The sequence below is a fragment of the Corvus brachyrhynchos genome, unplaced genomic scaffold (genome assembly GCF_000691975.1).
Source record: "Corvus brachyrhynchos isolate BGI_N302 unplaced genomic scaffold, ASM69197v1 scaffold67, whole genome shotgun sequence".
NCBI classification, from domain to species: domain Eukaryota; kingdom Metazoa; phylum Chordata; class Aves; order Passeriformes; family Corvidae; genus Corvus; species Corvus brachyrhynchos.
Genome location: NW_008239114.1, coordinates 1113864 through 1137413, shown reverse-complemented (window position 1 = coordinate 1137413; position 23550 = coordinate 1113864). Strand labels below are relative to the sequence as shown.

The 23550-nt window shown below is 44.2% G+C and overlaps 1 protein-coding gene across 1 annotated transcript in view; it reads right to left on the bottom strand.

Annotated features, from left to right (window-relative positions):
* The window catches only part of LZTR1 (leucine zipper like transcription regulator 1), a 35266-nt gene that overhangs the window by 8892 nt on the left and 2824 nt on the right, over positions 1-23550 (bottom strand). Inside the window, exons 4-12 of the mRNA XM_008638017.2 lie at positions 23366-23449; positions 21850-21907; positions 21126-21265; positions 20747-20948; positions 6022-6132; positions 4729-4821; positions 3734-3829; positions 2492-2675; positions 502-671 (exon numbers count right to left, since the gene is read on the bottom strand). Coding sequence (XP_008636239.1) covers positions 502-671; positions 2492-2675; positions 3734-3829; positions 4729-4821; positions 6022-6132; positions 20747-20948; positions 21126-21265; positions 21850-21907; positions 23366-23449 — 1138 coding nt within the window. The remainder of the gene's footprint in view (positions 1-501; positions 672-2491; positions 2676-3733; positions 3830-4728; positions 4822-6021; positions 6133-20746; positions 20949-21125; positions 21266-21849; positions 21908-23365; positions 23450-23550) is intronic.

Below are 23550 nucleotides of genomic sequence, written 5' to 3'. Positions count from 1 at the left end.
GACAGCATGGCCAGCACCTCTTGGGCTGCAGCTGGGGGTCAACCCTACCCTGATTGTCACCAAACACCAAAAAGCCCCCCACCCACCACAGAGACAGAGAACCACTGGCACATTTTGTTTTTCAGCGCAAAGGCCTGAGAACAGAGTTTAGTTTTTCCATCTGTCCAGGTGAAAGAACCTATCTGCAGTCTCAGTGTATGTAACACAGCAAGACCAGGCAATGCACTGGTTCCATCTTGCTGCAGCAAGAGTGAACTGATGAAGAGCCAAAGTCACTCTGCCCTTGACATTCTACAAAGCAGATATGCAAAAATATCGAGCACTTATTGAAAAAAGCCTACATAATATCACAAGCCACTGCAGGACAACCCATGCTAAATATACTCAAGCAACTGTAATTAAAGGAGTGGTGCATTTGCAAAAGCTCAGCCAAACATTAATTACATAAATTTTATTTTTAAAACTTTCTTATCAGTTACTTTGTATGCAGAATGTGATTACCTTTAGCTGATCCAGCTGAAGCTTGTTAGCATTCTCACATACAATGAGCACGTTCTGCAGATCTACAGATGCTTCAATATACTGAAGGCAGAGCTGTTCCAGCCGAGAGAGCTTGAAGTTTAAGGCCAGTTTGTACACATCCATAATGAGTAACACATCCTGAACATGACCTGGAATTGCAAGAGGGAAAACTGCTGGATAGCTCACAGAACAAAGAGAGGAACCCTTCTAAAAGTATTTTTTATATCAACCAGAGCAATCGGAATAGTAGAACAGGCAGTGACTGGAGTATTTTTATGGAGAAAAAATTTCCATTCCTGGTTAGACAAAATCTGAATCAATACTAGAAAAGGAGGCTCAAATTTGAAGCATGCAAAAGCCACTCCAAAGTATTTTTTAGACAAAGATTTTGTGACAATCTGGATCACAATTTTTTTAAACCCTCCAAAAAAAGTGAAGTCTTTAAAATCCCTGACAAGCTCTGGAGCTTGCAGCCTAATTTCTCAGAGTGCCCAGCTGCCAACAGCCCTGCCAGAGTCCTTGGGTTTTACACAGTAGTAACAATCAGCTCCCTGATTCTGACAGACCCTTATGAAGGCACTCTGTGCTTTCACTCTGTGCTTCAGCCTGCACAGACCCACAGGTGGTCTACAAGGGCTGAAGTGAGAGAGGGGCAGAGGGGACCCTTGCAGGCCACTGCAATGGGGCTACTGGGACACCAGCTCAAGGAATAATCCCCCATGGCCTTTGCTTTCCTCACAGAAGAGCTCTGCCCATCTGCTCTAACTACTTTTTAATAGAGAAAAGCCCTCTTGCATGTCACGTGCCTTCCCCGTGTCTAATTGGAAAATCCCATTTGATGAGCATGCCCAATTCCATTAGCTCAGCCTCTGGATGGCTCCCCAGGGTGCTGCTCTCAGAACTGAGAGGAGCAGCTAGGAATACAAATGGGCAGGGCAGGGCCCATGGAGGATCCCAGCAGAAAGGGGAGCACCAGGGAGACCCTCTCATGGGCTGGAGGAAGAGGGGCAGCCTGCCTGGGAAGCCTGTAACAATGGGAAGAGCTCAGGGGTCCAAGCCTTCCCTTGGCCTGAGCCTGTCCCAAGGCGAGGGTACCGAGGATCAGAGAACGGCTGGGAGCAGGATCTGGCAACGTCAGCAGAATCTAGGGAGCAGCTCCCTCACCCCCATTCAGTGGGATCATTCTCAGATGGGCCTCCTCACAGGGAAAGCCTTGACACAAATGGACACGTATCACTTTTTTTCTGAGAACTACCTTTGCAGAAAGGGCTGAAGCAAAGTTCAGTGCTAGGGCAGCTGTACCTCACTGTACTTCACTGTGCCCCGTGGCTGCAGCTTCCCCAGCCCCAGCAGCTGGAGTTCCTCGCTGTATCCAGCCTCACTCCCATCACCCCACAGCCCTCCCCACTCACACAGCCAGGAGTTGGATTCCCTGTGTGGGAGCTGCAAGATCTCTGGCTATTACTTCCCTGCCCACAAGTGTTTTTAACTCAGAGAACTTCAATGAATGCATCAAATAGATTTTTCCTTTCTTGAGGCATTCGTTCAGACTGGATTTTTAACAGGTGATAAATACCGGCTTGCACACCTTTCTGTGTGGGCACAGTTTAAAATGGATCAAAAACAATATCAGAAAAAGGAAATAAGCCAAGCCAGGAATTAGATACATGGTCCTTCCAAGTAGGATGCTGTGATGTTCAAAACACCACAATATTTTTTGTTTGTTTGGGAGTTTTTACACCTTTTGGAATGATCAAGAACTTGTTCTTCCTTGATATTTGAAAAGAATTAGGAAAAAAAAAGCATGGTTAGTACGCTCTGATAAAAATCTGCTTTTTGTTTAATCTCAGGTTAGTAATTAAGTGCTCAGAACAGGACTGATCACTTGCAAATGCTTGATCCTGCTGTTTCAAAACACGTTTGCCCCCCTCCCCTCCCTGAGCCAGTGTTACTTCACCTGCTGCCCTACCTTTGCGGGGATACTTTATCTTATCCGTGTACAGGAACTGCATGAGCACCTCAAAGGGCTGGGCCTCGGCCTCGCGGATGGGCACTTCCAGCAGCGGCTGCAGTCGGCCCAGCTTGACGTTCCCTCCAATCCCATCCTTCTGGCATGTGGTGTGTCCCTCCTCTTCAATGTCTTGCTTTGATTTCTAATGAAACAGAAAAACCACCCAAACATGGCACAAGGCTGTGCCAGTGCACACAAGTTACCACCAAACCAGAGGATCCTTCTCCTTACTCCACATTCTTCAAGACCCAGGATCTCTTTAGCTTCAGGATTATCTTCAAGATAACAAGGAATTTATTTGTCTTAGACTTATTGTTCCATATCCTGGGACACACATGGATCAGAACACAAGCAAGTTCCTGGACACAGGTCAGAAGCAGGATGTCAGAGCAAGGGAGGGATGAACTGCACTGAACTCATATTCCTGCCCACAGCAGGAACAGCCTCACTCTGTGAAGGAGGGACAGGTGGGAGCAGATTCCACAAACCCTGCCCTGCAAAGGCAGAGCTCAAAGTGCTGCACAAAACTATTTTAAAGCACTCTGTTACCTCAAGTTTCACTATGACAGCCTTTCCCCACAGCCTTTCCAGTGGCAAAACAATTAACTGAGGGGCAGTGAGGCATCCACATCTTACTGCAGGTTGTGTGCTACCACCTCCCCAAAATCCATTAAATGTTTGCTGCTGAAAACGTGGATGTAGTTAAAATTAATAGACAATGATCAGAGGCACCAGACTTTCAGCTCTGGAAAAAGTAAAAAAATACAGAGGTTAAGGGAACAGAAGCAGCTGAAACCCTTAGCACTGCCTTCCTTCCCTCTAATCTGTCTGATCTTGTGGGCCATTCCCATGACATAGCTCTTACCTCCCCCATGGGGAAGGGTACACACACCTCTCTGGGGCATTCCACAAGATTAGACCTCAGACAGCTACGAGAGCTTCCAAGAACCACACTGTCAAATCCAGCTAACTGGATTAACTCTGGCTCCTCCATGTTACACTCCTGATACACATCCAGTAGCCTTTGTTAATACTAATGATCCTCTTTATTTTACTTGCTCAAGAGCACCTTTGAATCAGACACTGTTCCCATCCTCCAGTTGTCTCAGCAGATATTACTTTTCCCCTGACAACCTTATTCCCAAACCTGGGCAGAATAAGCCTTACCTTGCTACAAGGCTACTTTCCCAAAATACTCACCTGTTTCACCCTCTCCCTGGCCTGCATGATTTTCTTTTTCAGCCACTTGCAGCGAGCGGTGACAATCGCAGTGTGCCCTCGGACTCGCTCCTCCTTCTGCCAAAGGTAGAAACCACATTCAATTTTCATCCCCAAATCACATGCTCGTAGCAGATGGCAGAAGTCACAGAAACCTGGGCTGAACCCCAGGTTACAATACATTTCAAGTTAGACTCAAAGGCAGCTTTACATCTGCTCTGCACATACAGATGAAATTCAACACCTATTTCCCCAAAGGCTAATGGCAAACACCATTTGGGAAAGAGCCTGTGTCACATTCAACGAATGGAAGCTCCCGTGTCACATATATTACTTTTTATTCTTGCATCTGATTTTCTGTTTAATTTTCCCTTTTCAAAATAACACTATGGTTTTGCCATAATTTATTTCACCTCTTGTTGAGGATCCGTTCTCCGAGCTTTGCAAAGCTTTTTCTAACTTTTTCTTTTTGCAAAAGGAATGCAGGTTAAGTTCAAGTATCTCATGTTTATCTTCAGAAAACCTGTTCTCTGTTAAAATTTTTAACTGTTTCCATTACTAGAGAATCATTCCCCTGTACTGCTTTTTCTCATTCTCTTTTGTTTCAGTAATTAAAAATGGCTCTTGAAATGATAATGGGTTTGCAAAACACTGACCTGCCTTCCCAGGAGGCAACTGGGACCTGGGAGTACAGAGGTCGTTGGTACATTTTCATATTGCAACTCTATATAACATGCTTCGATAAATTCAGGCTAAGTCAGTGACCCATAGATCTTCTCAGTTTAAAAGTTTCTTCTCCTTTGCAGCTTTAAAAATTTATCTGGATAAGTGAAACTTACTAAACCAGGCAGACAGTTCCCCAGTGATTCATTCCCAGGGTTTCTGGCACAGCCATTGCAGAATTTGCTTTTTCCCAGCAAACACACCACACACACAGTAACACCCCCACTGGCACCTCTCCAATAAATTCTACTCACCTCTCCCAAAACAAACTCCAAGTCACTGAACTGCCTGTTTTCCCACAGCCTTCCATAGTCTTCATGGAGAGTGCATTTAGGGTAACAAGAAAACTAAAAAAAAAACCAAAAACCCACAGAAGACAGAATTAATTTCAATGGCTATATAAACTTCAAATCTCAAATCACTCTGGAGCAGAGGAGCCTGAGGTCAGATCTCCTCAGGGTCTGCAGCTTCCTCACAAGGGGCAGTGGAGGGACAGCTTCAATCTCTGCTCTCTGTGAGCAGGGACAGGACCTAGGGAAGGGCTGGAGCTGTGTCAGGGGAGGGTCAGGCTGGAGAGCAGGGAAAGGTTCTTCCCCCAGAGGGTGCTGGGCACTGCCCAGGCTCCCCAGGGAATGGGCACAGCCCCGAGGCTGGAGAGCTCCAGGAGCATTTGGACAGCGCTGCCAGGGATGCCCAGGGTGGGGTTGTTGGGGTGTCTGTGCAGGGCCAGGGGCTGGACTGGATGATCCCTGTGGGTTCCTTCCAGCTCAGGATATTCCTGATTCCGTGACTCTATAACCAAAAGTGCCGAGGTTACATCTAATATCACTGGATTTTCTTATTAACTCAGCCTCAGTGTAATACATAAAGCAGAATGTAACAAGCAAACCAAACACATGCAAGGGCTTCCCCCACAGTGAGGGTAAGGACAGATAACACAGCGTAACATGGAAGAATTGTGTCTCATCACAACTTCCAGATATGAGGATTCAGAGGCTGGGAGTCTCACCTGCTCTCAGGACTTGTCTTGAAGGTGCCATGCAATAAAAATAAACTTGAGTGTAGATGGGATTTAATCTGGTGTGAGTATCCTGAATTTAAAATTTTCAATTCCCGTATTTCTATGGGATGGGAGTGGGAGAGCTGCACGGAGATAAAACCTCAATACAAAACACACTGCCCCAGAGCCCTGAACAGGACAGCACTGAAGAGGAACAGCCAATTTTAATGAAATAACATGGCAAATCCCATCTGCTACACTTTCCAATGATTTATCAAAGTTGTCATGATCTCTGTAGGACTTTAGAAGGCACTTGAGGGCTTGACCTTACCAAAATGTCTATCCAAATAACATTTCTCAAAAGATTTTAAATACACACATTGACCTTTGAAAGCTGAATCTGAAATACAGAGGCTGCCTGTTGGAAAGCCATGGAATAAAAGCCATGGAGTTCATAGTGAGCTAAACCAGACACTCCACAGCCAAAGCCAGAGCCAGGAATCATGTGGACCTGGTGTGGAAGTGAGTATGTTTATCAGCAAATTACCTGGAACCTGTACATCTCTCCACTTCTGATGTTATTGTCCACTGTGCCTCCAAAGATGTACATAGCATCTGAGATAACCGCTGCTGCGTGGAAGAGTCTCCCACTGGGTAACTGGGGAAACAAAACAGGGAATAAACAAAAAGAAAAGGACAAAAAAGGCAAGGTAATAAATAAAAGCCTATTCTTCTGCCAAGAAAAAAGACCTGCTATTAACAGATCAACAGTGAAAGAGGAAAATCACAGAATCAAGAATATTTGAGTTGGAAGGAACACACGGGGCTTGTCAAGTCCAGCTCTTGAGTGACTGGCCCGTACAGGGACTGAACCCATGACCTTGGCATTACGAGCACCGTGCTCTGAGCAAACCGATGCAGCCTGAGGCCACAGACACACACACACATACACACATACACACACACACATACACACATACACATACACACACACACATACATACACACACACATACACACACACATACACACACACATACACACATACACACATACACACACACATACACACACACACACACACACACATACATACACACATACATACATACATACATACACACACACACACATACACACACACACATACACACACACATACATACACACATACACACATACACACATACACACACACACACACACACACACATACATACACACATACATACACACATACACAAACATCCATACACACACACACACAAACACACATACACACATACACACACACACACACAAACATCCATACACACACACACATCCATACACACACACATCCATACACACACACACACACACACACACACACATCCACACACACACACACACACACACACATACACACACACACACACTTGCATCCTGAGATTGACATTTGCTGTATTTCAGGATTGTTTCCTAGCATGTCTAGAACATACTGTCCAGTCACATTTAAGAACACCCATTCACTGCACCTTCTAATCAGAATGGCACCTACACAGGTGTACGTATCATGGCAGCTACAAAATGTATTATTTACAAAGTTAAACTCAACATAATTTTTCACATAAACTCCACATACATCTTCTAGAAATAAGCAGATTCTGCAATTGTCACCACTGTGCAAACTCAGCTTATTCCAAATGCTGTCAGGAACTTGAAAGGTAAATGATCATCTACCTCAGCAGGATTGAGCCCCAGGCCTGTGAGCACCCGCCTTCCCCACAGCTTGAAGGGCTGAACCATCTGGATAAGCCCCAGGAATGCCCAGTGCAGAACAGGAGCCCAAGGCTGGAGCTGTTGGCAGAGCTGGCACCCTGGAGCCACAGCTCCTGTCTCCATCCTGCCAGCTCCACAGAAAGTAAAGCCCCCCACACTGCAGCTATTTATAGGGCTGAGGGATCACACCATCCCTGAAACACACTCCACCTCGGAGCTGCAGCATCGGGTGATTTTTGAAGAGGGAAGAGTCACTGCAAGCCAAAGCCACTGTGACCCTCCTGCAGAGGACAGACCACAGCGTTTTCACTCATTTCTTCTGAGGCTACACAAAGGTGTGTGAACACATCAGCACATCTCACTGAGAGCTCACAGAAAGGCTTCAAGTGGTGAAACTTCTTTTTTTCCCCCGAGTTTGATCAGGCTTGTTTTGTCTTCCAGGCAGTAAATCTCATTAAATCTTTGCCTACAAAATAAAAAGCCCTCTGGTATAAGAAATCTTTGCTTCTTGTACATATTTATAGACACCACTCAAGTAAACTCAAACATGAAACAAGATTATGTTTATCTGGAGAGGCAGATTTTCCAGGAAACCATGCTGACTGGCAGCTCCCATTCCCACCAACTCACCCCTCTCACCACAGCATCACACAACAGCCTCATTTAGCCTGTTACTCACCACACTTTCCATGACTTGCTCTTTTCCTCAAACTACGGCTTTTAAGGAGACAACCCCCCAGTCAGTAACTAGGACGTGGGTGTTTTTCTCAGATGTACAAACCACAGACTTGCTCACCTTAAAAGGCACATTTGCCTGTGCCAGTATAACAAACCCTCTGGATTCCTCTGGATAAACAAGATGCCTTCTGTATCCAGCATGTTTCATGGATACTTTATCAAGGGAACTTCAGAGTTTGTTCTAATAAATACTGTGATGGGTTATGGAGTAACACTGATCTGTTAGTACATTCCTGCCTGGACCCAGTTCCATACCTCTCTGAAAGAGGAGGAGATTACTGTCAAATATCATCTAGTTTCTATGGCCTCTGCTTGTTCTTAGCAATAATCTCGTTAACTAAATAAGATGTACTGATTGAAATAATCAACCATATTATAATGGGTTAAAAATACATCTGTCACCTTCATCAACTGGAGCTCCAACCCCATCCCAAGGTAAGTTTGCTTGCCAAGACCCATTCCCACACAGCTAGGCAGGCTGGTGTTAGCTGTACTATAACATCTTTCTCACAACTAACTGCAACCAAAACCAAGCAAAAAGAACTGTTCTAGCAGAGCTCAAATGCAGCCCACCTGCTTTAGACTTATTCAGGTCATCTTCCAAGTCTCCTTTTTCTTTTTTTAAAATAAATAATACTTTAGCTTTGCTTTTACTTAAAATAATTCTCAAAATTCTCTAGTATTTTGTTTTTAAAAGCTGACACTGAATTTAACAACCACTTTTTTTTCAATCAAAAAGCCTTACAGCTTTGAAACAACTGGTGCCAGAAAGCAAACATGAACCACCTGAATATTTAACCATGTAAGATGTACTTGCCAGTCACATCATACTCAACTCCAACAATCTCTATGGAACGCTGTAATGACGATTTTTCATTTGTAATGGTTGGTACTGGCCAAGGAACCAGAGCTCTGCACTCACTAATAACTTAAACAATCAAACAACTTCACTTTCTAAATATGCAGACCACATTTTTAAAGAGAGAAATGTAAAACATGGAATGACAGCCTGGAACAGAAAAGGCCATGTCCAGTTCATGAAAACATTGTGCAGCTGAGAGTTTCAGGGTGTTTGTTTTACTGAATCAGAACAGCAGAATTCAGGCCAGCATAAACCCCCACAGGGAGATGACAACGCTGCAATGGTGACATTTTGGTGCCACCCGCATGGGGAACAACGGTCAGCCCTGCCAGGACCAAGGATTTGGCCACAGGAACTTTGTTCCAGTGCAAGGAAGGAGAGCTGGGTCCTCAAGAAAATATTCAGGGGAAAAAAAGGTTAACAGAGGTCAGGAGCACAAACAGCTGGAGAGACATGCTGGTCCCCACATTCCTCATCCACCAATACCAGACACCCAGAACTTGCCCTATCTCGAATTTTTCACTGGGAGACCTCCCAAGCTGCCAAATCCAGCTGCTGAATACACTCACCCCAGGTAGAGTTTATAAGAACAAGCTACAAAATACCACCTACTTTGCTAGCCAGGATGGTCAGAAAGGATGAGAGCAAACGGCTCAAATTGCAGCAGGGGAGGTTTAGGCTGGATATTAGGAAACATTTTCTTATAAAAAGGGTTGTAAGCATTGGCACAGGCTGCTCAGGGCAGTGACAGAGTCACCATCCCTGGAAGTGTTCAAAAGGTGCGTGGCACTTGGAGATACGGATTAGTGGTGAATGTGCAGTGCTGATCTTGAAGGTCTTTTCCAACCCTAATGGTTCTGTACTTCTATGATTCTAATTTCATCTGCTGGCACAACTCCAGATGGTCCCGTGTGAATCCAAAGGGATTTGTCTTTGTCATTCCTGGTGCATACAGGAATGCTAAAAATCACCGACTAAGAGGCACTGCCAATCTGAACGCATTTGTCAGCTCTAGATCCTGTACTTACCTCTCCATCAATGTGATCTCCTTACTTTATTAACAGTGCCTGACAGAAGAAATTCTAGATTCAATCCTGACACCTCCAGTGATGGGGGCTGGCACCCCTCTCTGAGCTACATTGCCCTGTTTCATCTGTTGGAGTGGTTTCCCTATTTAAGGTTAATGAGATTTGCATCTGAGCATCTTTACAAGCTGGAATCTTTGCTTTCAAAAGCAGATCTCATCAGTCACCTTTGCTTTCCTTTCAGTACACCCTTCCACACTGCTGGAATGACTCAAGCCATCATTTTCAAAATAAAAGTATTTCATAAGTCTTTTTTTCCTCTCATTTCTTATGCTCAGACTTGCACTGTAGCCTGTCTAGACAGCACAAATGGAGTTTGTCCTGTGCTGCTCATCAGGGTTCTCATTTGACTCCCAAAGCTGTACATTAGAGTTGCCTCTCCCTCTGCCAGAGCACCCAGCAATCATTCAAATAGGTGAGATTACAGCCCTGAGCATTAACTCTGGGCCTGAGCACATATACTTTAAAATAAACTCAGTAATACCTGTGCAAACCCCTTCATAAACTCATTGATTTAAATTTTGACCTCACCAGGAACACATTCAGCTTTGCTTGAAGTCCTTACTAAATTAAGTTGAAGCAACGTAAAGTAAAATTAAATAGTTAAAGAAGTAAAATGAATCATTTCCACTCAGGGGTCAATAGTAGCCTGCTCTATGCAATTCAGAACTTGCACATGCAGAGCCAAGGCTTAAACGGTTCTTGGATTACAGCTTAAGTTAAATAGCTCATGATAAATTGCAAGGGGGAAAAAAAGGAGCAGAAAAGAAAAGGCATATATGAAGGTGGAATTTCTCTCTCTCCTTGAATAAGTTTGATTTCCATTTTTGAAGCCTTTTTCACTTCCAAGTGTTTATTTACCTCTGAGTCTGCTGTAGATCCTTGTTTAACTGTTGCTATGCTGAAATCTAAACCAAATACATCCCAAGATTTTTTTTAACCCCGTTCTCTCAAGGGCACAGTGGGAGCTTCCTCTGGGGCAGATACTCTCTCAGCCACTGCTGGGTAGGACACCTGGTTAAAAGGTTTAAAAACAAAAGTGTGTAAAAGTATAGATGGGAGGCATGAGAGACCAGACATGGAGCAGCAGTCCCAGAAGACTAGCACCAGAAGATCATCCCTGTGTATCCAGAACACTCAGAGTCAGTCCAGAAAAAGCTCCGTGGTCTTGTTTGGAGTCCATCACTGTGACTGAACCATCAACATTTTAGCTGTGTAGTTTTCTCAAGGTTTGTGCAATGACAGAGACATACAGCAATGAAATCTTTTGCACTAATTGCTTTTTGTCTGCCCTCTTCCTCCCAATGGCTCTTCACAAATCACAGAATCTGAGACTGGTTCAGGTTGAGAGGGACCTTAAAGCTCATCTTGTTCCACCCTCGGCCATGGCAGGGACACCCTCCACTAGCCCAGGTTGCTCCAAGCCCTGTCCAGCCTGGCCATGGACGCTTCCAGGGATGAGGATGAGAAGCTGAGGGGTTTGCTCACTGTAAGCAGGCAAAATGCAGATCACAAGCTAAGAGGGAATATTCCCAAGTCTGAGACAGCCTTCCCACATTTTGTCTTGATGAAAAAACAGGGCAGATGGACCACCCCAAAGTGACAACCTGTTCTTTATGTCAGAGCTGACTGACACACTGGAAGAGGATGAAGCTCTCTCAGCTGGTAGGTCGGCAGCACACACAGAGCCCTGCGAGGGCCCAGCTCTTCTGCACTGCCGGCAGAACTGGGTCAGGGACAAAAACCCAACTTGCTTGTAGTGAGATTCACTCTCTTGGCTGTGAGGAATGCATTAGCTATGCTATTATTGCAGGCTGTGACTACTTGTGCTCTTGCAGTGCTTATCTTCTCTCTCTGACTCTCGTTTTAATATGTTTCAGTGCTTTTCTTGATAGAAATTTCAACATTATGGGCAATACTACGACATTGCTAAAATCAAATCCTCTGCAGTTGTTTCAGTTTTCTTACTCTCAGCTCCTCAGAAGCCTTCTTATATTTACAGAACAGATTTATAACTGTGTAAATGTTAATTTTCTTCACACTCAGCTATGAATAAGCAGGTATTTCAGAAGGTAACTGCTGCATTGAACTCAAAAGCCAGTAATAATGTGCACAGATTTCTTTCACAACCCAGGAACACCAGTGAGTCTCTCTATCCTCCAGTACCATTAAAAGCTTAAAGCCAAAATGAAATAAAAAGACCTAAAGCCATCAACAAACTAACTTGGTGAACCAACATAAATTAAGAGGTAAAAAAATAATCTATTTTTCTCCGAAATTGGAAGAAAACCGTAAGCTACAACAGGTCCAAATGAGCTGCCACTACTGGGAGATGTTGACTGGGAGCTGTTGATACACGAGATTGTTTCCCCACTGTTACACCAAGCAACAGCATCAAACTCAAACAGATGGACAGACAGAGCTTTGGATAGTCTTTCAGTTCAAGGAGGTTTAAGGATTTAAAATGTTTTCCCATGCTGGGTGCAGACAATCTCTGCTTTCAGACAAAATTGGAACAGACACATGTTAGGCTGAGCTTCAAGACACACAGGTCTACAAACGAAGAAAAGCAGGGAAATGCTGAAGGATTTTACTGAGCCTTTCCACAGGCTGATGTTCCTTTATTGGGCCTTTCCTTAGGCTGTCATTCCTTTCAGATTATGGCAATGGACTCTTCCAGTTTATCACTGCAGGTACCCAAGAGTAACCAAAGTGCTCTTTATAACCCAAAAAGTACCTATTAATTTTAAAAATCTGGCCTGGTATGAACTTTGGGAACACAGCTAACCATGAACCAGGCAACTGCACTGCTGTCCCAAGAAAGTTACGGAGAAAATCTTCCTGGAAGGTACTTCCACCACATGAAGGAGGTGACTGGTACCAGTCAGCAAGGATTTACCAAAGGCAAATTTTTCCCGAGTAACCTGATCATCCCCTTCAAAATGCTTCATGGGTCATAGAGGGCACTGCATTCTCAGCAAGTCTATGCTTGATAGCAAATTGTCTGGAGCAGTTGAAATGGTGGAGGCTGATATTCCAAAGGACTTAGCCAGGCTGGAAAATGGGCTGCTGGGCACCTCAGGAAGTTCTGCCAAGTCTCGGCCCTGGGACAGTTGTTCCTTGCAATGATACAGGCTGGGGCCTGGCTTTCTAGAACACAACTCTGCAGAACACAGATGTGGTGGACAAGGAACTGCACAGGGCTCAGCAGCGTCCTCCAGCAGCACGGCCAGCAGCCCCTCAGCTGTGCCAGTGGGCTCAGGGAAGGGACTTGTCCTCCTCTACTCACTATTTTTAAGTCCCCAGCTAAAGCACTCTGCCAGTTCTGGGATCCCCAGTACAGAAAGGCATTGACCTACACAAACAAGTCTGGTGGAGGGACCCAACATCAAGGTTGTGATCAAGGGCTGGAGCACAGGATGCACGAGAGAAGAGAAGGCAAAAGAGGCACCTTCTTCCAGGTGTGCAGGGATGTCAGAGGGGCTCTTCAGAGAGGTGCCCAGTGGGAAGAGAGGAGCCAATAGACTCAAGTCAGCACAGGAAATTCTTTCTTAGTGTGAGAGGAAAATGTCTTTGATCATGATAGTGGACAAGCACTGGATGGAAGCCAGGAGAAGCTGCTGGATCTCTGACCCTGGAGATACACTGGAATGGAATGGAATGGACAATGCCCTGAGCAGCCTGCCCCAACCAGACCTGCTCTGAGCATGTGCTTGGATTTGAAACCTTGAAGTCCTTCTAACCCACCTACTTTTGTGATTCTAAGACTTCCTCCTGCTCTTTAACATACTGCAGGGCTGGGAGCTCAGCTGTGCTCTTGTTACAATGGAAATTTAATTTACATCTAAGATGGAAATTTAGCTTTTACTTTTCCCCTCTGATGGTACAGACAAGAAAACAGGGAATAAAAACTCTATCACAGACACACAGAATGGACCTCTTCAAAGGCTGTTTCCTTTGCCTCAGACAGGGTCAACAATACTTACTTTGTTCCTGAGAGAACAAAATCCAGCCTGTTCTTAGGGATTTCCACTGGTAGAGACTTCTCAAAACATCTCATGAAACCTTCAACACCACACTAATGTCAGAAAGCCAAAAATATTTTGTCCGCAGTGTATTTACTGAGATTGCCATAACTACATTGTCAACATAAATGATCTATTGAGCTTAACAGCAATGCAAAGCAGAGGATCACCTCTGTAAGCAGCACTTCCACATATGGAGCTGTTAATACAGAAACTGTCATGGACTGAAGCAGAAGATGAAAAGTTGAAGACCATGGTGCAGAAACCTGCAACCCCAGATAAATCACAGAATCACAGGATGGTTTTGGTGGGAAGGGACCTTAAAGCTCATCTTGTTCCAACCCCTGCCACGGGCAGGGGACCCCTTCCACTAGCCCAGGTTGCTCCAAGCCCCGTCCAACCTGGCCTTGGACACTTCCAGGGATCCAGGGGCAGCCACAGCGTCTCTGGGCCACCTGTGCCAGGGCTTCCCCACCCTCACAGGGAGAATTCCTTCCCAATATCCCATCTAACCCTGCCCTCTGGCAGCTGGAAGCCATTCCCCCTTGTCCTGTCCCTCCAGGCCTTTATCCAAAGTCCCTCTCCAGCTCTCTGGGAGCCCCTTTAGGCCCTGGAAGGGGTTCTACGTTCTCCCCAGAGCCTTCTCTTCTCCAGGTGAACACCCCCAGCTCTCCCAGCCTGGCTCCAGAGCAGAGGGAGTCCCACACTCAGAGCAGCTCTGTGGCCTCCCCTGGACTCGCTGCAGCAGCTCCAGGTCCTTCCCGTGCTGGAACCCAGGGCTGGAGGCAGCTCTGCAGGTGGGGGCTCAGCTGAGCGGGGCACAGGGGCAGAATCCCCCCCTGCCCTGCTGCCCACGCTGGGGGCTCAGCCCAGCACACGGGGGGGTTCTGGGCTAAATCACCACATACAGAAGCAAAGTCACAATAACAAAAGCTTGTTGCAATATCAGCTCTGGTTACAGTAAGTGACAGGGGATGCAACAGAGACATCGTTTGCAATTGTGCTCTACACTGAGAATGAGATTTTTCCATCTGACACTCACTGGAGAACACAGAATGGAAACAGGAAGGTAAATCCATTAACAATGACATCCAAACACGTGGCAGCATAACCACAAAGGTCAGGGTATGAGGCTGTCTGTAATTTATTTACAGTTGTAATAATAGTAAATGTTATTTCCTTTAAAATTGTTTTAGTATATATCAGTTGCAGCTTTAAAGAGCAATGTTAATGTATAATTAATTCATCAGAGAGGATGAGGCAGTTTGAAGAGCAAGCCAAACTCCAGCCAAATCCAATGAATGTGTCACAAAAGATCATATATTGAAATCTGACAACAGCTGACAGAAATCCAGTGACCAGTCATTTGTTTCTCTTTGGCATGTGGCATGCTTTCAAAAATCCAATAACCATAATAGTACTTTTGGGATCTTAACCTGACTTCCTGAATAAACCAACCTACCAGACTTCCGTGAAGAGGTACTGAAACTGAGACTTTCTTTGAGGAAAACTTTCCTTTTAGAAAATATCAAATCCTGGTTTAAGTGTAATGAAGTCTTTACCAAAAACACTCTGATAAAATGTTCTAATAAATAATTACTCTCATTCTATACAATTTGTAAACATTTGTTTTCCTCTTTTTCAGTCTGGATATTTCTAGTTTCAACTAGAAGAGTGACCGGATCTTGTTTTATCTTTCACTAATAGATTAAAAACCCTCTGTTCCCCAGGCAAGCCAGGGAAGATTTAATTTCCTACACCTAAAAGAGACTTCACTTCACAGCTGGTCACTGGACTTCCCATCTTCAATCATTCTTCTCTGAACAACCTCCCTGGTTTGCGAACACAACATGGGGAGATGTTATACTGGAAGATCTATCTAATAAACGCAATGATCATGTATTTAGTTGCTTAATGACACTACACTGTGTCAGCTTCTAGAACCAAGAATATCACAGCACTTCCAGCCATTTGAGACCACCAGAAGCTCTCTCAGCTCCCCACAAGAACTGGGAATTTAAGTCATTGTTTCCAGGGATGCTGTAAGGGAAACCATGAAGCCCAGACCACACACTCTGTTCATAAATGTATCCTACAGCCAAACTGAAACATGGACTGTTTGCACCCACCACAGGAAGAAATCTAAATCCCTGAGTGGACTGTTAATGTAATCAGTAATTGGTAAAACTCAGGACAATCAGTAAATATTGGAGGAAAGCTGTGATTTTCTGTTGTCTTTCAAGGTTGTTGGCAAAAATTTAGACAGAGTAACTGCTCCTCATTCAAAAAGCGTATTTCAAGTCTTTCTATTTTACTCAATTTTATACCACCTTAATTGGGTCATGTTAAATCTGTGTTGTTACAATTCCTTACCAGTGAGTGAGTTACAGAAATATTCCTTCTGCCTATCATCCACTTCATTTGCATTTTGCTTTCTCTGGGAGAATACTGTTTTATTATTACATGCTGAAAAGGATGTAATAATGAACACCCCTCAGAAAGGATATGAACATAGAATTGACAAAGAGAAATGGAGCTGTGCAATAGAGTTAGCTGCAGTTACTCTGATATGCAGATTCTTGTAAATACAAACATTTTCAAGATGTCTCTCTCCAGCTCACTGAACACAGACCTGCAAAGGGCACTGGCATGAAGCTCCTACATTTTTAAAAGAGTTTTTTTAGAAAGGATGCAAGCCTGAACAGCACATATTTTTTATAAACATCAAAAATGTCAGTCTTCTCTCTGGATTGTGAAATGCTCAGTTTTATCTCTCCCAGCAGAACACGATACCTTGACAACTACTCTGCCCACCTGTGAGGCAGATCTTGTTAGGGGGCTCACTGCAGGAATTCAGGGCATTGTGCACATAGTAACATGATTCTCTTGCCTGAAGATACCTCGAGGGGTAACTGATCTCTGCACAAGGAGACTGGGGCAGACTCACCCCCAGGAGGATGACTAAGTCCTTTTAATCTTCCTCAGCTGCCCACAAACCACGTCACTGTAATCCATCTGAAAACCTCCAAAACTGAGCCTCCAAGTAAGCCCAAGAAGGTTACCAGCACATTAACCTCCATTTTGGCTTATTAAAAGAAAAATTAAGAGCTTTGAAAACTGGAAATTTTTATTGCTCTTGGCTTTGAAAGGCCTAATTGTGAGACTGAAAGGTTTCCCAGAACAAGTTTTAGAGATTTCCCTCATAACTTCAGGAGAGATGGATGACTCACCAGCCCCTGCAGCCACAGGGAGATGACAGGAACTGTGAGGAAGGAGAATTTTCTTCTTCCTGACTTAACACCCTGCTCTATGAGGCAGTGGCTGCTCTAAACATCACCTTGGATCCTGTGGGTCTGTGTCCACAACTGGCTGTGCTCCCTGCCAGACCTGGAGCTCCTGTCATTCCCTGCAGAACACTCCTCTCTGTAGCACAAGCCATGACTGCCACGTGTACATGTGTCTGTCAACTGTGCAACATGGGGCATTTTTCCTCTTACTGCCTGCTGATTTCTTATGCTGCTTCCAACCTTCTTCAGAAAGTAAAGGATATTTTGAGTTCAATAGAAAAACTCGAGGCAAACAAAAAAATCTATTTCTTGTTTTTGAAATCCTCCAGTAGCCCTGTAAAAAAAAAATCCAGCATGCAAGGAAGCTTTGGCAGTGTTATGCAGGCAGGCAAGGACTCAAGATATTCCTGTGGCTGCCTTAGAAAAGCAGAACCCCCAGCTGTGAAGATCATCTAACAGCGAAGATGGGGAATAGCTCTGTGTGCTCTGTACAGTACATATGTACACATACTCTATATAGGTTTGAGGAGCTACAGACTGCAATTGTGTAGCTCAGCAAGGATGTTTTATTATTCAATTTGGAGACATCCTAAGGCATAAAATGAGAGCTCCTGGTTTATTTTTGAAGTACTGACCTGTTCCATCTCAGTTTGCCCTCTTCTACCCATTAAGTCATTTCCCATCCTCCATCCCACAGCGAGGCACTACCAAGAATTCTGAGCACCCTGGGCAGAGAACTACAACAGGTCCATTGCCAGACCTGCTCCCAGGTTCTACCTGTTTGCTCAAAATGCAGAAAATGCCAGACTGTCTCAGGGCACCTGCAGCACCTGACACATGACTGCAGTCTGTGCTCAAGAAGGGCCTCTAGGACCTTCCTAGAACTCACTGTGCTTTGTTGTGATTAATGCCCAAATTGTGCCACCCTTTCCAGGTAACAACCTCAAGATTCTTCAGCCTTGTGTGACTTGTCACCATCTGCGTTGCCCGTAACAGGGTAGCAGAGGACATACAATCTCCACCTGACAGCCTATTCCTCCTACTGGCATAAATAGGTCTGAAAAGTCCAAATCACTCCCAGAAAAGTCCAAATCACCCTGAAAAGCTCCTCAGGGCTGGCTAAATTCAGAGAACAAGACTGGAATGGCAGTAATCACTCTCCTTCAGCGTAAGAAATCTCTTCTGTAATCTCTTTTGCAAAGTACTGTAAAAATCACCACTGACTTAAGAGCTCATTTAGCACCAAACCTTCTTATCTGGGACTCCAGAGGCTTTACCCACTCCGTGGTAAATGTCCAAAAGAAGAAAGAATTAAGGATATGCATCACATGAGTAAGAAAGTAACCTTGCCATAGTGCAGTCAAGCAAAGTTGTAATGCAGCATTTCTAAGATCATATCACATAATACAGTGCAAGCAGAATGTAAACTCTACAATCCATCCATTGGAAAGAAAAAACCCAACTCTAAAAGTCAAGGTAGGTCATTCTGCTGCACAGTAACAAGAGGTCACTATCACCTCACACACAGCAGAAACCATGAAGTGCTGAGACAGCATTGCACTTATCGACTTCTATTTTGTTTCAAATTAATGTGAATAAATTTGTTCATAGAGATAGATAAAAAAGGAAAATCCAAGTTCAGAGTGTCCAGGGAACAGGATGGTACTAGAGATTCATTGCTATTTTTAGAAGTCTTTGCCAAAAGCTCATAGAAACTTTAGGAAAATGATTCTGAGAAATTACCTAGTTATGACTCCAGAAGACACAAAATAATTTAAAATTCACTTAAAACACCAAAAGTCTTTCAGGTTTTGCAGGTAATCGGTCTTTTAGGAAAATTTACTATCACGTGTTTCCACAGCACTTCAGTTTCACCTCCCATTTCTACCAAATCAGTCTCTAGATGCAGTAGTACCAGAGAAAGAAACTCCAAAATACAACAAAGGCAACTAACAGACTTCTGGTTTGGATTACAGACAGATGAAGAAAAGAGCTTTGAAATCTGAAATGAAATTTAGCAGGGGATAACTCAGGGAATAATGCTGGTTTGCAGCACTGCCAGGAGCAGTTCTGCTCCTGGAAGCAATAAGCACTTGTGTCCCAAAGAACCAATGCCTGCTGAAGCCTCACACATCAAACAGTAACACTGGCAGGAACAGAACAGCATCTACAATCCTGAAGGTAACTGTGGCTTTAGAAAGTTGAAGATGCAGCTTTATTACTTTCACGTGACAATAAATCAGCTTTGTAAAGCATTAAATAGGCTACTGTGAAATACTCTGGTCAAGTAACAGTTCCCAACGAGGCCCATGTGCATGGTTAATTACAAGCAGTGTGTGTGTGGGCTCATCCAATGCTGTGACGTGTCTGCAAACACATAAACACACCAAACACATCACACAGCACAGCACTGGGGGGGTGAGCCCTGTCACACCTATGCTGGCTAGATCAGTAACTCTGCACCTGATCCCAAGTCTTCCAACACTCAGCTCTCTGAGGTGTAACCTCAGGCTGTGCAGTTGTGTGCACAGCACACACGGAGCATCTCCTCCCACAGAGCAGCTCACACCCTAAACCTACTGTGCCATCAGCTGCAGTACCTTGACATGGCTTAAGATAAAATCTGTTCACATTAACAAACAGTGAATGCTGCTGTTCCAAAGCCAGCAACCACACACGCTGGTATGGGCTTCAGGGAACCAACTGCTTGTGCACTCTGGGATTAAATGATCCTCACTTACTGAAACGTGACCTGAAATGTGCACTGAAACCAGGTGAACCCTTGGCACTTCTACCTGGAATACAAGCTGATCCCAGACAGGATCTGTGAGTGTGCTATGAAAAAACACTGACATTTTATCACACAAGTCGCTGCCTTGCCATGAGTAGCAAGTAGCAAAAGAAACAGGCTCATATGTTCCTTTTTTTTTTTTTTTTTTTTTAGTATTGTCTCATTTGGAGTGTTTCCTTGGCAACTGGTGGTCTACAGCCTTTTGATGTCCATGTAAAAACCAGACATTTTAAAATTTATATCTCTTATTAATGCAAGTATGTTAAAACAGACTTTTCTGAGCCTCCGTATTACTATTTTCCAGCCACACCTCTATGTATAACCAGAATTTATAAGATTTTATGCACATGGGCATTACGGTGACAAGTCAAACCTTGTCTAGTTTTGAATTCTGCTTCAAGAGCATCACACAGCCAAGCGAAGAACCACTGGTACACACTGAATTCATTGTTCAGCTTTTGACTGAACAAATGATTGACTCATAACACATATCAAAGCATTTCATGGTATTTCTTTAAAAAGTGTTAAGCAAAGTTTTAGATGTGTCAACACTGACTAATTTTTAAGGACTTCTACCCACAATATTTGAGCTGATTAACCATCAGTGGGAAGGAGTTGCTATTATTTAGCTAAAAGCTGATGCTCTTGTCACAACATGTCCATGGCAAAAACGAGTCAAAAAAGATGGAGCATAAGGGAAAAAACACGAGCTGAAGGTTTTACCTCACTGTCTGGGCTGGGCTGGATGACCTCCCAGGTCTGGGAGTCCACGTCGTAGCAGTGGAGCTCGTTGGGCAGCGTGTTGTCCGCAGCCCCCCCGAACACGTAGAGGTGCCGGTCAAAGGCCACCATCGTGTGCCCGTAGCGCCGCTGGGGAGGGGGCGGCGAGCCCCGCAGCAGGTGCTCCGTGGGGATCCGTGTCCAGCTGCGACAGGAAACAGGAAACAGGGCATTTCTTCGCAATTCTTTTAAATTTTCTAACTCTATCCTTCTTCACCAGGAGACGCAGCATTCTTCCTCAGCACCCATTAAGTACTACATTTCTCAACTCAAGCATTCAAGGATTATGTGGATTTTGCAAAACTTATCTGTCTACACTTACATCTTTTCCTTGAATTCAAACTGGAAGAGATTATTGGTAATCTTTGCTCCACTCTGGCCAGAGAAAACAAACATCTTGTCTTTGCAAACCGCCACGGGAAAATTACAGCAGGAAGGAGGAATTTCACCACTTTGTTCAATCTGAAAGGTAATTAAGTTCAAAATCAGAAATGCATTGTTACAGTGCACAACTCCACATGCTGAGGATGCTGCAGGGCCACAGGACACAGGTGCAGCCAGACTGAGCACATGGCACAGGCCCTGTAAAGCTGGTGACAGGTAATTGACTCCTGCTGTGCTTACGTGTCTGCACACACTGATTTTCCCTGGATAAAAAGGTTGGGAGGCCACGTTTTTTAAAGCTCCCAGTACTGTAAGGACCAGGACTTCAGTCAGCTGGCCAGCAAAGCTCCCAGTCTGTGGTCTGAGTGGGAATGCAGTGGTCAAAGTGGGGACGCAGGCCCTTCCACAGAGGGCACAGCAAATGCCCCATGGGAAGTCCAAGTTCACTTCACAGATTCACAAGCAAAAAAATCACCCTTTCATACACACTTGGTTTTCCAAATACCCAGACCAAATCAAATTTGAACTGTTTCTTTTCACTGTGGGTGAAAAACACATTTTGGAGAAAGAGCAGTGCAGTCTAGCATGGGAAATTTTAAATAATTGTGCATTAAAACCAAGAAAGAGAATTCTGTGTGCTAGTTGACATTAAAGCTTCTTACCTCTTCCCAGCAGGTCAGCTCTCTGTCCTGCAGGCCTATTGTCCACATGTCATTTAATCTGTGCCATAACACAAAAAAATGCTTGATTTGAAACAGTTAATTTCTGGTAATGGTCTTGAAAGGACAGAAATACTATTTCATCAACATTCCTTCTGCACAGGAAGAATCTCCTACTTCCACTGACAGAAAAACAATTATTAGAATCCTTTTGTCCGATACCTAAATTTGACAGCCCCACTCTAGCTTGCTTCAGCATCTTTCTAGTTACAAGTACACTGCAGTTAACAGCTACATACAGCAACTCAGCCTGGAGCTTAAGGATTTGAGCTATTTAATCTTCAGGATTTTTACAAAATACCACTTATTACCCTGGTCCTTCTGCTCATCCCTGGTAAGTACTGAGACTGACCACAACAATTATTTACATGGCTGAATCCTTCCTTAAATACACAAAGGAGGATGAAGCAGGTAACCTGACAGATCTCTGACTGTGCTGTTCCCAGAACAAGTTACTCACAGTAACTACAGATGTTTCCTTTGTTCAAATCTGCCTGGAGGCTCAAGTTCCATAAAAAGACATTTTTTAACATGATTAGACATATTTAACATAAAGTAGACAGCTCCTCTCACCCACTCCTTCCTTACAGCTACCCAAGGCCCTGGGGGACTCCCTAAGCTGGCACTGAACAATCCCACAGAGTCATGCATCTTACACTGATTCCTCCTCCAGAAATAACAAAGACATCCCATCTGTTTTCCTGATTAGCAGCAGTTCTCCTGGAGACTTTGTGGAGCTGGACACTTTTCTGAAGATTCTCCTCAGAGGAGGAGGCAACCCAGCTCCTCATTTGTGACAATCTCCATGTGCTCTCATGATGCAAATATTGTACATCAACATAAATTACTCCTTAAGTTCATCACGACAGAAAAGAAATGACATGTCCAGAATTGACTGTTCCATGACAGACCAACAGCAAATGCAAGGAGCTACTGTGGGACAAAGCACCAGGCTCTCTCTAACATCTCAGCACCACTCATTTCCAGTCCTTCCCCGTACAAACTCCCACCTCCCTTCAACCTAAATATTACATATTCACAGAGATTTCTGAGAAAAAACTGACACGTTGCTCTTAGTTCTGTCAGATGATTTCACAGCAAATCCAGGCTTTGCTCTCTAAGTCTCCAGCAACATCAGCTGGCCTGTGCCGGGAATCTTTGAAGAAATGCGCATTTGCCAAATTCCAAAGATCATTTTGCATCCTGACAACCAAGCACACTGTCAAATTACACATCCGCAGCTACTCTGAGTAACTACATCTCTAGGTTTTAAGCACATACTTATTTGAACACAAACCAGTGAATTGCAAAAGTGCAATGCTCAACAACAGACTGGGTTTGCAAAACTTCAGCCGAGTGTTTAAATCCCTTGGAATATGGAAGTATCTCTACAGAGGTGGAAACTGAGGGGCTGGGATTTCACAAAAGCAGTCAAGGAGTGGGTGATACTGCCCCATACCGTGCGTTGCCATCATATCCAGCAAAGATCCACAGCTTGTCACTGTACACTGTTGCACCATGAGCTGACCTGGCCACTGGCAACCTGCAAGGAAGAAAATGCAGACAAAAATCTTTCCTCTGCAGCTGCAGAGGGGCTGTAGAAGGATCTAAGAGCTAAAATGCACATGTAGGAAGAAGAAAGTT